The following is a 15215-nucleotide window of genomic DNA, read 5'->3' as shown; positions in this document are numbered from 1 at the left end:
TTCTTGTCTGTCTCACCTCACTCTTCTTGTCTGTCTCACCTCACTCTTCTTGTCTGTCTCACCTCACTCTTCTTGTCTGTCTCACCTCACTCTTGAAACTAAATCATCCGCGATCGTCTTGTCTGTCTCACCTCACTCTTCTTGTCAGTCAGCTCGACTCACTCTCCTCACTGGAGAAATGAAATCTGATCTGTGATGCGACTGTCGTTCGGCACGCTGCATTGAGCAGCCGCGTTCAGTTTTTAATTGTAGTGTCTGTTCTTTTACTGAACTAAATGATTTTTATTTCTATAAAAAATCAAAACGACGGTGGGGGTCGGTGCCGCGGTGGGCAAGTGATGTAACTGGTGTTGCGGCTTAACACCGGTATCACCGTCAACACCATCTATCGCGGCAAGCCTACTATGCACTGCTCTGGATGCTTCAAGTGTAGACCGCTTTTGTTACAGTGGGAGTGATAGTTTTATGCTATCTAGTTTTGTTTAGAGTCAGTTGATCCAGACCGAGTCATTGTTTTGGAACTTAATATTGTTAGTATTCTCGTCCATTGACCCCTGACATAAGCAGTTTTTGGTTCTGGTTTAAGACCAGGATTTAGCAATTGCTTAAGATTTTTTTTTCAGCCTGTATGGCTTCAGAAGACTGGAGGTTTAGTACACAAGTTATATGAACTTCTTTTATGGTGCTGTGCAAGTGTAATTCACCATCACTATGGTGAGTAGATTTACAAAATTGACAAGTCATGTATCTGCTTCCATTGAACTTGTTTTTTTTTTTTTTTTGCTCTGTCATAGCGGTACTTTTCTTTAACCCATAAAAAGTACAAACATTGTCTTTCCCTCCCTAGTTCTCCTCCAACAGAGCCGGTTGTCCAGTCGATGGGTCCTGTGTTTGGTTTTGTAAGTGAGCTGAAGCCGAAGCGTGACCGCAGGCCTGCACCGTACCGGCTGGAGACTATAATAGCTGCCCCCCTATTTCTAGGTCGCTTCAAAAAATAGCAAAGAGAAACATTTGAGTTATGAATATGCCTAATACTGGGTGAGGAGGAGGGCCGGCTGTTCAGAGGAGCTAAACGACTGATTTAAGAGGAGCAGCTGTCTGTCCTCGTACACAAAGCAGAATGAGAGAGCGAGCGAGAGGACGGAGATAACGGCAGCCAGCTGCTGGAAGGATGGAGTGTATGTTGGGGGGTGTTGTAATCTTGTGACAGGGTCACGAGAAATAAATCAGACGTTTTAAATTATTCTGTTTCTTTTCCTCGGCTCGTCTGGGAAGGGTTTGGAGGAGGATCCACTTGCTTCATGAATGAATGAGTGCGTTTAGAGCTCAGTCGGAGGAAACGCCATATTTAATTTGATGTGAACGAAAGCAGCGCTACGAGAGACAGAAGTACAGGCCGTTCAGTGTCATACTGGCCTGAGGTCACATCTAAAATCGCCACGCTTTAAGTCAACGATTAGTCTGTGACAGAAAGCCACTGATCAAAGCCTATCTATCTATCTCTCTATCTATCTATCTATCATGGTTCAATACGTACCTCGGTTTTTTAACCACGGTTTTTGGTTCAGTTCAGTTGGGTTCCCATAGCTTGGCACATCATAGTGTTTTTTTGCAATTTAAAATGGGATTTTTAAACAAATTACTAAAAAATGTCTGTCTACTTCAAATTTCTTTTGAGAGAAGTATTATTTTTTCATATTTTTATCCTAAATAGGGTGGATTGGCCATTACTGAGTGCTATAAACACATGTAATGTCTGTTTCATTCATAGTGGAAGCCGGAAGGCACCCTTACGCAGAAACTCCACATGTGCATCACAGAAGTAATAGAACTGATGACGCTCCAGGAAATTCCTAATATGAACAAAGGCATCCAGCTATATCTGAATAAAAAGATAAGTTTTGAATGATGAAACATGAAGACAATAAAGACTCAACTGCGACAATGTATAGTTTATCTGTGTTCTTCAAGCCATCTCGGCTATTTTCATAATAATTATAATCCATTGCTAATCGACATAGCCTTCATTACAATATAGAATATATTTTCAGCTCATTCTGTTATAAGAATCCACCTTAGATCACAAAAGGAAGTTATTTCAAACACTGGACTGATGTTGTGGAGTAAAAACATGTTCTGTTTTGTTGGACAACAGGTTTAGAAACGCTTGTCATTACAAGAGAAGTTTTGTTTTTGTTTTTTTCAAATGTACGTCATAAGCAGAGAGACTCATGGGCACACACAGACAGAGCCAATTCAGAGAGAGAAAAAAACTCACAGAAATTATTTAAAAGTAAAACCGAAAAAAGCGCAATTCACAAGAGCCTATTGAACTGTGGATGTTGTACCGAACGGTTCAATGTTATATTGAGAATTATAGCATCCCTATCTGTCTACCGATTGTTCTATCATTCCATCCATCAGTTTGCCCGTGATTCCATCTATTATTCTGTCTGTCGTATAAACCTTCAAACTTCAAAGCTTTTTAAACATTTTTCAAAAGTTTAAAACACGACTATCTCAAGTGAACATTTAAAAAGTTTGTTTTTACATTATTGATGGATGGATGGATGGACAAGATAGATAGATAGATAGAAGTTCCTTTTGTTTTCTATATTTGTTTTCCTCACAACTTTGTTTTTTTTTCTGTCAAATATGGTGTCTACTAGTTTTATTCATGCTATATTAAAATGAAGTTTGGAATCAGCACTAAGCACTCATTTGTATTGTTCCCGAAAATCTAGCGATTGATAGATTGCCAAAGGAGTGGCTCAGATATACTGCAAGAACTTTTTTCAGGCAGGTAGCCAACTGATTGACTAAAAACGTAAATGTGATGTGCCAAATTTCACATTATACTGCAGCAAGTGTTTTTTCAGATTCTTCCTACTGTAACAACTCATTCACGAGAGATCCAGCACCGAGAGATGCTGGTGCGTGTAGCATTTCTGTGACCGAAACTGAACTATAGCAAACTAACTATAGCATACAAAGGGGAGGCATTGTTACTATAGCAACCACATGACTGGCACTTTGAACTATGAATGCAGATTGTTTCATAGCATTGCAAGTATTTGTTATCAAACTTTCATTCACACATTCATAGAGGTATAGAAGAGTTTGTGCAACAATGCCGGATGTTTGTCTTTTTTAAGATTTCCCATTTCATTGAAAGCATTGTGAAACATGAGTCTGTTTGGGTTAAAGGTGTGTGCTGAGTGAGGAATTGCCCTTTATCTTTACCCATTGTTTTGGTTTCTCTTGAGATTTAATGGATCTCAGTAATGGAATCTAACTGAATGAGACAATTGTTGACTTGTAATAATGTAGATAGAAGCTTTGATGAGGAATGCTAATCTTATTGAGATCTCTGACTTTTGATTGCAGACCTTGGTATTTTGGCAGATCTGAGCACAGTTTGAGACATTGTTAAGATCTCTTCTGAAACTCTAGAGAAGACACGTGAGATTACTGGGGTCTCTTTTCACTGGTTAAACATCTTAGAAGCAGGAGACTTCAGCAAAAGTCTCCATTAAATCTCATTACTGTCTTGGAGAAACAAGTTTGGATTTATTTTTCTGTCTTTTGGGGGTTGTTGGACAGGGCTGAGACGTTCAGAGATGAGAGTGAGGCACATACTCATTAGATACTTTTGAGAGCTACAACAGATCTATTCAACATCAGACATTTCTAGAAAATTCCCTGCTACCTGAAATGAATCATGGGTCATTAGAGCCCAATCTCGTCTATCTCGTCCCCAAATAGGCTTTGGGGTTTGTTTTGATGGACATCCTATAATAAGCCAGGAGTCTCTTGGCATTAATGCATCCCTATATTTGGATAAGATGTTTTTTGTGATCGGGAAAATCCCCTTTTCACATGTTTTCAGTGTTCAGGACATTTCCTGGTTGTGCGAGCAAAAAAACCCATCTTTTCTGCTTTTGTGCAAAGATGCAATTAGAAACATTGTGGCGTGTTGCTCGGTTGAAACATAAAACAATTAGGCCATGATGCTTGTTTTGCGGGTTGCATATGAGTTTTGTTCGATGCACAGATACTATAATTTGATGCAGTTGGATTTGCATCTGTTTAGCATGGGAAGGAAACACAGTTTGACCTGTTTGATATGAAGCTCATTGACTCTCCAGAGATTCAGCCTTGTCATAACATAATCAGCACTGACCCATTAAAAACCAGCTTGGGTTGAACTCTTCGTTTTGCTTTGGAACAGCAATGTACACTTTTATCTTCTCTCTTGGTTAAACCTTGGGTGTTGCAAACCGCGTAGAAAAAGCTGCGGTTTTAAAAATAACCACGTTCGTGTGGACAGGGCCTTAGGCCTTAGGCCCTGTCCACACGAATGCGGTTATTTTTAAAAATAAAAATTGGCCAACAAAAATTGGCTTCTGATTGGCCAACATGGCTTTACGGTTGAGAATATATCGCCACCTGTTGGTTTGGCATGCTCTTGACAGTGCTTCATAGCATGCGTTTGCGTTTTCATGTGGAAGGAGATTTTTTTTAAAACGGAAGAAGGAAAAACTCTGTTTATAAAAATACCCGTGTACGTGTGGACATGGCCTTAATGTGTTTCCATTTTGGACCTGCTACACAGTCAGCGTGTTTAATGGTGATCTCCATTAGCATGAATCCACTGAGAGAAAAGAGAAAAATAACATTAATTTTGCTTCTCCTAAAAGATCAATAAGCCTTATTTCTATAGTTTTGTAATTGGTACTTGATATCTGCAGAGAGACAGTTGAATTTGACCTGTATGATTGTGAAATGCAGATTAATTTTTGTAAGGGCAGTAACTGCTCTATAATGTTTTCTTTTTTTATCAAACAACCTTTTCTGTATTGTAATGACCTATTTAAGTGTTTTAAATATGCAATTATAGAATTGTCATTTGTCTGCGTTTACACTGCAAAAGCCTAATGCACAGATCTGTTTGTGTCATGAAACAATGATTTTTCTATAATTCTGTACTTCTTAAAATGGTAAGAATTAAAGTTTTAAATGTTAGACAAAAATATTTAAAATTTTAGACAATTAGTGTATGTATAATTGCCATTGTGCCATTTAATAGCAACAGTTAATTAAAATAAAACAATTTAATTATTTATATTAAAATAATATAATTAAATTATTTTTTCTATATTTAATATTTTTTAAGTTTAAAAGAATATTAAAACCCACTTTGCACATGACCAGCAATGTCTTTTAAGAAACAAAATATAACATTTGTGCAATGTAAAAAGCTAATGGGTGTGGACAAATGCTAGCTGTTGCTTATTTCATATAGGAAGTTTGGTAGTTTGGAAGTTGGGGTTGCAAAATATTGCAAAAACTCAAGTTGCAAACAGGGAAAATGTTTGGAAAACCTTTCGGTAGTGGTGCTTGTCATTACCTGGTGGACAATAAAGGTGGCAGAAAAATCTAGTAGATTTTGTGCTGCAAGTAGCATTGATATTGCTCAAAGCAGCTTTAACTGCTGCACCACATTTACATTCCTCAGAGCCTCGACATTTTTCAAAAACTGAGTAGGCTTTTTGATTTGGCTTTATTTGTACAGATAGGCTCGTGCCCCCTCGCTGATCGGTTCACTTCCTGCAGTCACAGAGGGGATGAAGGACTGCTCTCATTCTGAAAAAAAGCAGCCTTCCTTTGAAATCCTCACTCAGCTGAACCGAGAAGCAAAACAGGAGTGTTATGTAACAGGAGAGAGGGACGGAGAAAGAGCTTTTAATTGTGTGTAAAACAGAGGAAGTGAGAGGGGATGTTTTGTTTGAAAGGTTTGTAGTTTGAAAAAAAAAAAAAAACGGCATCATTTGATATTGTCGGTGTCTCTCGATAGGTTTGTGTTTCCATTGTCCGAGGTGTTGCTCTTTAGAAAATGTCTGTGTTTTTTCCACCAAAACCTACGCAAAGGGTTTCACCTCCTTCTACTGTGGCTACAGTTTGAGAGAAGCCGCTTTACACTCACAGCGATACCACAGAAAAGCCATTTTTGGTTCCACAAAGAACCTTTCAGAGAACAGTTCTTACCATTTTTTTTCTTAGTGTGAAAAACATTTTAAAAATCTAAACAACTTGTTTGGACATTGAAGGTACCTTATGGAACCATAGATGCCAGAAAATAACCTTTATTTTTAAGAGTGTAGATAGGAACAGTCAACTTGAAATTAAAATTGACTAAAATTGTCTACTTTTTTCATACATGTTTTGTTTATTGTGCTTTTTTAAGTGAGTCATGCTGTTTTAAAGGACTTCCTGCCTCTTTTCTCATTGAATAACCTTTTGCGTTTGGAAATGTTGCAGAATTAAAATGTAAACGTCATTTCATGTTGACTGATGATATTACGCAGTGCCTGAAAATAGGCTAACTTCCGTCAACATAACCAACGTGACCACCTGCTTGCATAGGGAGCGTGCTGGGGACTATTTTCAGGTGCTGTGTAATATCATTGCGCCTGCTGCACCCATGGTACGACAGCAAAGTTCCTTGATTATTACGCAGGAATGAGAGTATAGTTCCTAGCCATATCGGCCTAGAAAATCGCAACTTTTAATTTTCCGTCAATCTTAGTACCTGATGTAACTACAGAGGAGTCAAGTTTTAAATAGGAAAAATATCTAAACTCTTTGGTCATTTTTGAGCGAGATGCTAACGGTCTAATCAGATTCAATGATCTATGCTAAGCTACAGCTAAAAGTGCTACCGCCAGACCCGGAGATCGGCTGAATGGATTCGAAAATGGTAAAACTCAACTGTTTAACTCTAGGGGAGTTGGAAAATGAGCCTATTTTCAAAAATAGTGGAATGTTCCTTTAAATATTTAATCTTTTTTTTTGTGTGTGTAAATGTTGATTGTTTTTATTTGAAAATGATTTATATAGACGGTTTCATCGGGCGCACGCGCCTGGCCCGAAGTTAACTTCCGGTCTGTGTTTGTTTATCAGTCTGGCTATGGCGCCGGCTACAAACGCAGTTAAAGTTAAGGTGATGAGTAGACTGAAGTTGGGCTCAGGTGGTTGGGCTGTGGGATGTGTTTCCCATACATTTATTTATTTGTGGCGCTCGCCACAATATCAAAAATTACAGATTTTCCAAAAGGCTTCGTTGAATAAACATGAGCACGTAGGCCTACTGCACGTTTAAAAATCTAAACGAGGCGCGGGTGTTTTTATATCACTGTACTTCTGAAAGAAGACTATCCTTAGAAAATTTTCGATGTCATTTTCATTTAATCTTGCATGTTATATGCCTGATAAAGCGTTTGTGCAGGGTTTGTGAGCTCAGTGCTGATTTGTGTACAGCCGTTATCGGGGAAACCTCTGTTTCTCCCGCTTTAAAGCACCTCCTGCTGGCAGAGAATGAATTTGCATTTTCAGTAAGTCCATCTGATTTACGCAGCAAACATATTTTGCTTGTTATCAAAAATAATCTACTCTAAAGGGACTACTTAGCTGTTGTCATTGATTCTATTTGGAAGTCTACCGGAAATTAAGTTAGGGCCACAAAAGCATGCATGCGCAGTAACGTTTGTTTATGTTGTTGCCGTTGAAACCGTCTATAGTGCTGCTTGCTGCACATGAAAAAAATTATATTGCAGTTATTTTGTTGATTCTTAAAATCTAATGAAAACACATATTGCTGCTGCTGACACCAACTCTCAACCAATAAACTCTCTTTATTATTATCAGGTTTAACTTAAAATGAAGACACAAATATATTACTGTTGTAAATTACAGTTGAACTGTAAAATAATAAAATAAATTTGATAATTATAAACAATTAATTTACACTACAATTTACCAATATTTATGTCTTAAATTCTTCATTTTCAGTCATTCAAAGCTTCATGCTTTTATTTTGGCTGAATGTTGGTAAAATGCAGTACATTTCTGTCCACAGAAATGTTGGAGATTATGGAAATGTGTAAATAAAGTGAATCTAGTTCACATTGCATTCCCAAAATGCATGTTAAACTCATATTGCATACAAAGATGAAGCATTTACTGTGAATTGAGACACTTAATTATATTGTGATTTCCGTTTCATTTTGATTTATTGTGTTGCCCCATCCAGTTCCTGTACGAACCCCCAAGGGTTCGCAGACACCCATTTGGGAAATGCTGATTTAACCAAAGAGAGCATAAAACAAACCAAGAAGTGTGCTGGTCACAAATTAAACAAGTGAAATAAATCCCATAAACTTACACTGAAGTGAGCCATGCCGTTTTTCTGTCTGAAAGTGGATCATCAGCTAACATGGCACAGGCACGTATTTGCTCTCATTAGGGCCTTTCGCACCGCGGGAACCTTTTCATAGTACCAGAATTAATTGTGGAACTACCCACTTTTTGGCGTTTTCGCACCGCCGGAACTGGGTGCGATTTTAGTACCGGACTGCCTTTTTCGAGAACCAAATTAGCTCCTACTCCGGAGCAGGGTCTAACCAGCACAACTGGTACTAATCGCGACGCAAGTAGACATTGATTGGCCAAACGCGTACGAAAACGCCCTCACCCGCCATGATTTAAAACGCTGTGTAAACATACTGTAAACATTGTGTCAACTTATTTCGCAAGTATGGAGAACAGCGATAGATGGACGGACGCTGAAGTGCAGGCACTTGTAGCAAATGTAGCACTGCCAGTTGTCGTTGGAGATTCTTAGTCCTCCTTTCCGTTCTTTCAATCGCTTTACGTATACGTCGACTTTCCATGTCCATTATTGTGAAACCCGCGAGACACAACAAAAACACAGCTCCGATCACAGCGTCCTCCATCCTCCTGTTGTTAATGTTGTTCTTTGTTTCTGTTGTTGAACGCCGCGCACAAATAACGACGCTGTCGACCAGCTTATGTCACTTCTTAGTACACACTGTCGGTGCAAATGCAACCCTTTAAATGGTACTGGGAAATAGTTCCCGCAAAATCGTCCCAGTACTTTAGTACTGTACATTTAGTTCTGGAACTAAAGCTGTGCGAAAGGCCCTCTTAATTAGAAGTGGCTCTTTTCCCTCAATTTAATGATTTAGAGTTTTTGTTGTTGTTTAATTAAATCATTTCCAAGTGTCCTGATTTGCTCCCACACTGTGACCAAACCACACATGTGAACAGATGATCATGAATGAAGGATGCTGTACCGATGGTCTTGATCGTAGATCAAGAGTTTGAACATAAACCTGACCTCTGACCCTTCCCTCTGCTCTAGGTACGGGTGAGAGCGGCAAGAGTACGTTCATCAAACAGATGCGTATCATCCATGGCACCGGATACACAGACGAGGACAAACGCGGATTCACCAAACTGGTGTACCAGAACATCTTCACCTCCATGCAGTCCATGATCCGCGCCACTGAAAACCTGAAAATCGGCTTTAAGTACGAGCAGAACAAGGTGAGAATGATTCATGTTGAGTATTTTAAGTTAGACATGGTGAATTTCATGTGAATTTCATGTGAAAACATGTTTCACACCTAAATCAAAAGGAATCATAAAGGAAGTTGAAGCCTGACATGTAATTTCAAAAAATTTAGCATTCCATCACTTGCTCACCAATGGATGCTCTGCAGTGAATGGGTGCCGTCAGAATGAGTGTCCAAACAGCTGATAAAAACATCACAATAATCCACACCACTCCAGTCCATCAGTAAATGACTTGTGAAGCGAAAAGCTGCGTGTTTGTAAGAAATACATCCATAATTAAGACGTTTTTAACTTCAAATCGTTGCTTCTGGCTAAAATACCTCCTCTATCCATAATATTGCTTTCTTCAGTGGAAAAGGTTGTCTCATCTGAATCAGGAGAGAAATATGCACAGATCAAGATTAATTTATAAGCTAAACAAAAATGTGGGTGGATTTTGATGTGAGAGGACAACAGGGGATGGACTTTTTCACTGGAGGAAGCGTTTTTATGGATTATGGACTCCAGTTTTTAGCTGGAAGCAACAGTCCGAAGTTAAAAACGTCTTGATGAACTTGTTTCTTACAAACACGCAACTTTTTTCTTCACAAGATTGTGAAGTGATGGCCTGATGGACTGGAGTGGTGTGGATCATTGTGATGTTTTTATCAGCTGTTTGGACTCTCATTCTGCGGCACCCATTCACTGCAGAGCATCCATTGGTGAGCAAGTGATGGAATGCTACATTCCTTCAAATCTGTTCTGATGAAGAAACAAACTCATCTACATTTTTAAAAAGATTTAGATTAAAATTATGTCTACATTTTAGCTGCTGTAACTGGTTGCCATTGCTTCTAACCAATCATTTTAACCATGAATTGGTTTTCACCATTCATAATTTTGCTTTGGTGTGGCAAATGAAAAAAGTACAAATATTCCATGTGGTCTCACTATTAATGAGACATCACGCATAAGAGAAGCTCTGTAATAAATACAGAAGGATCAGAGCATGTTTAAAATAGGTTAGATCGAGTATTGCACATCTGCACTGCTGTATATTATCAATAGTTTCCTCCATTGCTTCTGTCTTAAACTGTTCATCTGCTCTGGGCTGCAGGCAAACGCCATGCTGGTGAAGGAGGTGGACATTGAGAAGGTGTCGTCATTCGACCAGCCCTACATTAGTGCCATTAAGATGCTGTGGACAGATCCAGGCATTCAAGAGGCCTACGACAGACGCCGAGAGTACCAGCTGTCAGACTCCACGAAATAGTGAGAAATTCTGTCATCATCTTTTTATTGAATAGAGTTTGATTATTTATAGTGTTTTTAAACAGTCAAATTCTCTAACAATTTTATATATATATATATATATATATTCGCACTGTTGTGCATGCTTACAATCTACATGAAATAAAAAATGACCCCATTTACTTTCCTAATATGTGTTCCTGGTGATATTGTGAAAGATTCATGTTGAATGTTATTTCATTGTAAAACATTTCTGGAATTTTTTTTCATTGTTTACTCATCCTCGCGTCATTCCAAACCCGTATGACTTTTATTTCTTTTTGTGGAACACTAAAGGGGATTTTTTCCCCCCATGCAATTACAACGAATGAGAACTGAGGCTTTCCGGCTTGCAAAAGTTTGATTTGAATCTTGTACTCTAGTCAACTCAACTCGTCTGATAGCTGTGTGTGGGGAACAGACTGAAATTTGAGCTTGTAATCACTCAAATTCAGTCTTTAATTCTTGACTCTTTGAATCAGTCTGATTAATGAATGAGTCATTCAGACTGAATTTGCAAGGTGAATCAACTGATTCTTTGAAAAAAATCTCATTTTTAAATTCTCAATCGCACAACGCTATTTCTCATTAACTCTGAATGAGAACAATTTTCAGTGAATAACTCACACAACGCTATCATGTGACTTCAGAAGATTTACAATATAGCACATGCATTTTATGATGCAGTTGTGTCCTGTTTAGAGCGTGAACGCTCGTGTTCCTATTCATTGTAAAGGACAAATACAATTCTTCAAAAATTCTCTTCTGTTGTTCCACGAAAGAAAGAAAAGTCATACAGATATGAAACGACAGGAGGGCAAGTAAACGAATTGTCATTTTTGGATATACTATTTCTTTCATGCTAACCAATACCCAAGATGCTATTAAATCTGGAAAATGAAGGGGGGAAAATCCATTTCTGTTTAAAAAGAACACGCCTTTCAGCTTGTGCAACACATACAAATCAGTTCATGTCTCAAAGACTGTGTTTTATTGTTTCAAAGTTTTCTTTTTGTCAGTGGGTTTGTGTCCATGTCTCTCTGATGATCTAATTGAAGAGTTTGGCGGCAGTCAATCTTGTCCTATTTCTTTTACTGGACCAATATAATATAAAGGCAGTGCGAATTTCGCCACATTAATACACACAGATGTATGAAGCCTGGAGTCGGTTCAAGAATCATTGGCATCATGTGAATCACACCCCCTGCTGGTTTGTTGGGGTAATACAGGTCACATCAGTACAGTAGGAGTATCTGGGTGACCGCATGCGGTCAGTTGAACAGATTGACACAAATTCAACTAATAAAATTAGAAATGTATAATTTATTTAATAAATTGACTATTTATATAAATTTATAATTAATCTGTGTCGACAGCAGTGACAAGCTACAGAATTTTACTAAATATCTTGCTACAAAATCCAAAGGTATTGAAATGAATCAGTGAATCATTTTTTGAACAAGTTTACATGAACCATCCGAATGAACCAGTTCACTCAAGTGAATCAGACTTTACCAGCACTACATATGAGATGATGGGAGGTTCTACAAAAGCATTTGCTTATTGATTAGGTTGATGACTACGGAATATATTGTAGTTTAATTGGTTAAAAAACAGATATATGGTAGTTTAATTGCTAAAACAACGGTCGGGGATGCATATGGACACATCTCATTTAAAGTATTAATTTGTAAGAGTTTGACAGCATTTGCTGAATTAAAAATGCAGCATAATGAGGTCATGTGACAACATTGTAGCCAGATTACTGCTTTGCATGCTATTAAACATAGTATGCGATGTACAGTATGCATGTTGCATGTTAAATTCAGCAGATGCAATTGAGGAATAATTATGTTGTTTTGTTTGTGCAATAAAAATGTAACAAAAATGTAACGTAAAAAAAATTTACTACCATTAATTCCTTTATTCTTTTATAATTTTCTTTATTCTAGGAAGATTTTTAATTATACAGGGTTTAATTGCATGAAAGTAATGTCACAATGCAATCAAATCTGAATTGTTCTAAAAACATCTTAATATTCTTTATCCAGAATATAATTTCTCATTTCTTTTGATTTTGGATAAGTTGTTGGCAGTTTTCATGGTGTTTTCCTTCTCATTCGACATTCAATTCAAATAAGACAATAAAGAGATTTATCGTTACATACAGCATACTATTTCAGAAATAATAGAGAGTATGCATTGTACATTCTGAAAATAATACAGGCCTACCTTAGTTTGACCAGACACACAGAACATTTGTCTTCCCTATTTAGCCATTGTGTTTTTTCAGATTGTCTCACAAGACAGCCTAATGAGCATCCTCTGAGATCTGCTGACGGGGGACGACGTCTGACTCTCGAGAATTCTGCTGGAAACATTCTTTACCAAACCACCAGCCTGTGATATAAAGGGGTTAATGATGTTTTCATCTCTTTCTGTAGCTATCTATCTGATCTGGATCGTATCGCCGTGCCCTCCTACCTTCCCACCCAGCAGGATGTTCTGAGGGTTCGAATCCCGACTACTGGGATTATTGAATACCCGTTCGACCTTCAGAGCATCATTTTCAGGTAGAGGACACAGACCAATTATTCATCAGCTTCCGTTTGAAATTTAGGAACTTTGCACTGAATGTAGGTTAGCATTGAGAATAGATCCATGGAGGAGAGTTATTAATATTTTCCCAAGCTGAAGACGACTTTCTAGTGTGTGACCTACAAAGATGCAGTCACACCCCACATCAGTCAAAGTTGTCTTCGCTGCACTTCTGTTGATTATTTTTTTATTTGTCTTTATTGAGCCAGCAAAACCCACAAAACAGTTTCTAATTCCGCGCTGACATGGGCGGAAGCACAAATTTTGGGGTCGGTTTGAGTTTTTTTTTAATGATTTTGGAAGAAATGCTCACCAAGGCTGCATTTATTTGATCAAAAATACAGTAAAAACTGTAATATTGTGAAATATTATTACTAATTAAAATAAGTGTTTTCTATTTGAATATATTTTAATAATGTAATTTATTCCTGTGGTGCAATCCTTAATTTTTCAGCATCATTACTCCAGTCTTCAGTGTCACATGATCCTTCAGAAATCATTCTAATATGCTGATTTACTTCTAAGATGATTTGATTTGCTTTTGAAAACATTTTTTATTATCAGTGTTGAAAGCAGTTGGGCTAATAATTTTAATATTTAATATTTAATTGAAAACCTTTTTTTCCCAGTATCTTTTGATGTATTGAAAGTTCAAAAGAACAGCATTTATTTTTTTGTAACATTAAAAATGACTACTGTACGTTTTGATCAATTGAATGCATCTTTGCTTGGTAAAAGTATTCATTTCCTTTGAACTGTAGTGAGCGCAGGGACATAGAAACCCCTTGCTTATTGAAAGACGTTCATTATATTTTAAAGAGGTCGCAGTTTAAATGACTCCAAGCAGAAGCCTGTGTCATCCGGTCGCTGTGGTTAAACGAATGCACAAGTGGTAAATGGTAATCCCACCATGGTTAGCATTTACCAACTTCCGCCTTTTAGCAAATCAGATTTCTAGATGATGTTTGAAACTTTTTATTGGTAGCACTTTGTGTGTTATTGCCTGCTTAGGATGAATTACTTTGTTGTACTCCTCATTTGTAAGTCGCTTTGGATAAAAGCATCTGCTAAATGAATGAATAATCAGTGCGGGTGAACATCATATAATGTAAGGTTAATATTCATGACCCAAGGGCGTGGCCTATGTAGACAAAACTAGCTCAAAAAAAAAAAATCTATAAAAATAAGGGTTTACAAAAGAATTAAAACTTACCTAGAACTACAAATGTGAACCAAAGTAAACTTAAAAAAAAGTGTGTTTTTTTCAGAACTATAGAATAATAGGGATGCACCAAAATCGAACAAAATTAAACACTCGGCCGAATACCGAACACAGAGTTTTTTCCCCATGTATTTTGCCATTTATTTTTTTTCACCATTGCATAAATTAAAAAGCCAAAATGTGCTTTTTACTGTTTTGTCTTGCTTTTCAAAGAAAAAAAATCTATTACAAAACAACAATTTAAAAATATTTAACACTGAACATTTTTTACATTCTAGCAGACACTATACCAACAAAGCACAATGTAACTTAAAATTAATAAGTTAGTAAAATAATAATTTTTGGCCATCAGACCCCCTTCTTGAATCAGGCATGTATTTTTATTTTTTTTTACTGTACAATTGAAAGCAGCTTTGCTGAGAAGAGACTTCTTTTAAAACATTAGAAAATATTACAGATCCTAATTTGAACACTATGTGTGAATGTTATAATAAATGTATTAAAACACAATAGCCTAGTGGGCAGTGCACCGGCCGTTGCGCTCCGGGCGTCCCGAGTTCGAGTCCCGGCTCGTGGACCTTTCCCGATCCCACCCCACCCCCTCTCTCTCTCTCTCTCTCCTACTTCGCTTCCTGTCACTGCTATACTGTCCTATCAAAATAAAAATGCCAAAAATAAATCTTTAAAA

General features: G+C 37.4%; 1 protein-coding gene across 2 annotated transcripts in view; it reads left to right on the top strand.

Moving 5' to 3' along the window:
• gna11b (guanine nucleotide binding protein (G protein), alpha 11b (Gq class)) overlaps positions 1-15215 on the top strand; it is a 57732-nt gene that overhangs the window by 22212 nt on the left and 20305 nt on the right. Inside the window, exons 2-5 of one of the 2 annotated variants that reach the window (XM_016540706.1) lie at positions 795-796; positions 9224-9408; positions 10535-10689; positions 13152-13280. In XM_016540706.1, the coding sequence (XP_016396192.1) occupies positions 9262-9408; positions 10535-10689; positions 13152-13280 (431 nt within the window). In that variant the 5' untranslated portion in view covers positions 795-796; positions 9224-9261. The remainder of the gene's footprint in view (positions 1-794; positions 797-9223; positions 9409-10534; positions 10690-13151; positions 13281-15215) is intronic. The other variant, XM_016540705.1, reaches the window with a different exon arrangement.

Source organism: Sinocyclocheilus rhinocerous, unplaced genomic scaffold (genome assembly GCF_001515625.1).
Source record: "Sinocyclocheilus rhinocerous isolate Xijiao unplaced genomic scaffold, SAMN03320098_v1.1 scaffold638, whole genome shotgun sequence".
Taxonomy (NCBI): domain Eukaryota; kingdom Metazoa; phylum Chordata; class Actinopteri; order Cypriniformes; family Cyprinidae; genus Sinocyclocheilus; species Sinocyclocheilus rhinocerous.
This window is presented reverse-complemented; position numbering and strand designations above follow the sequence as displayed.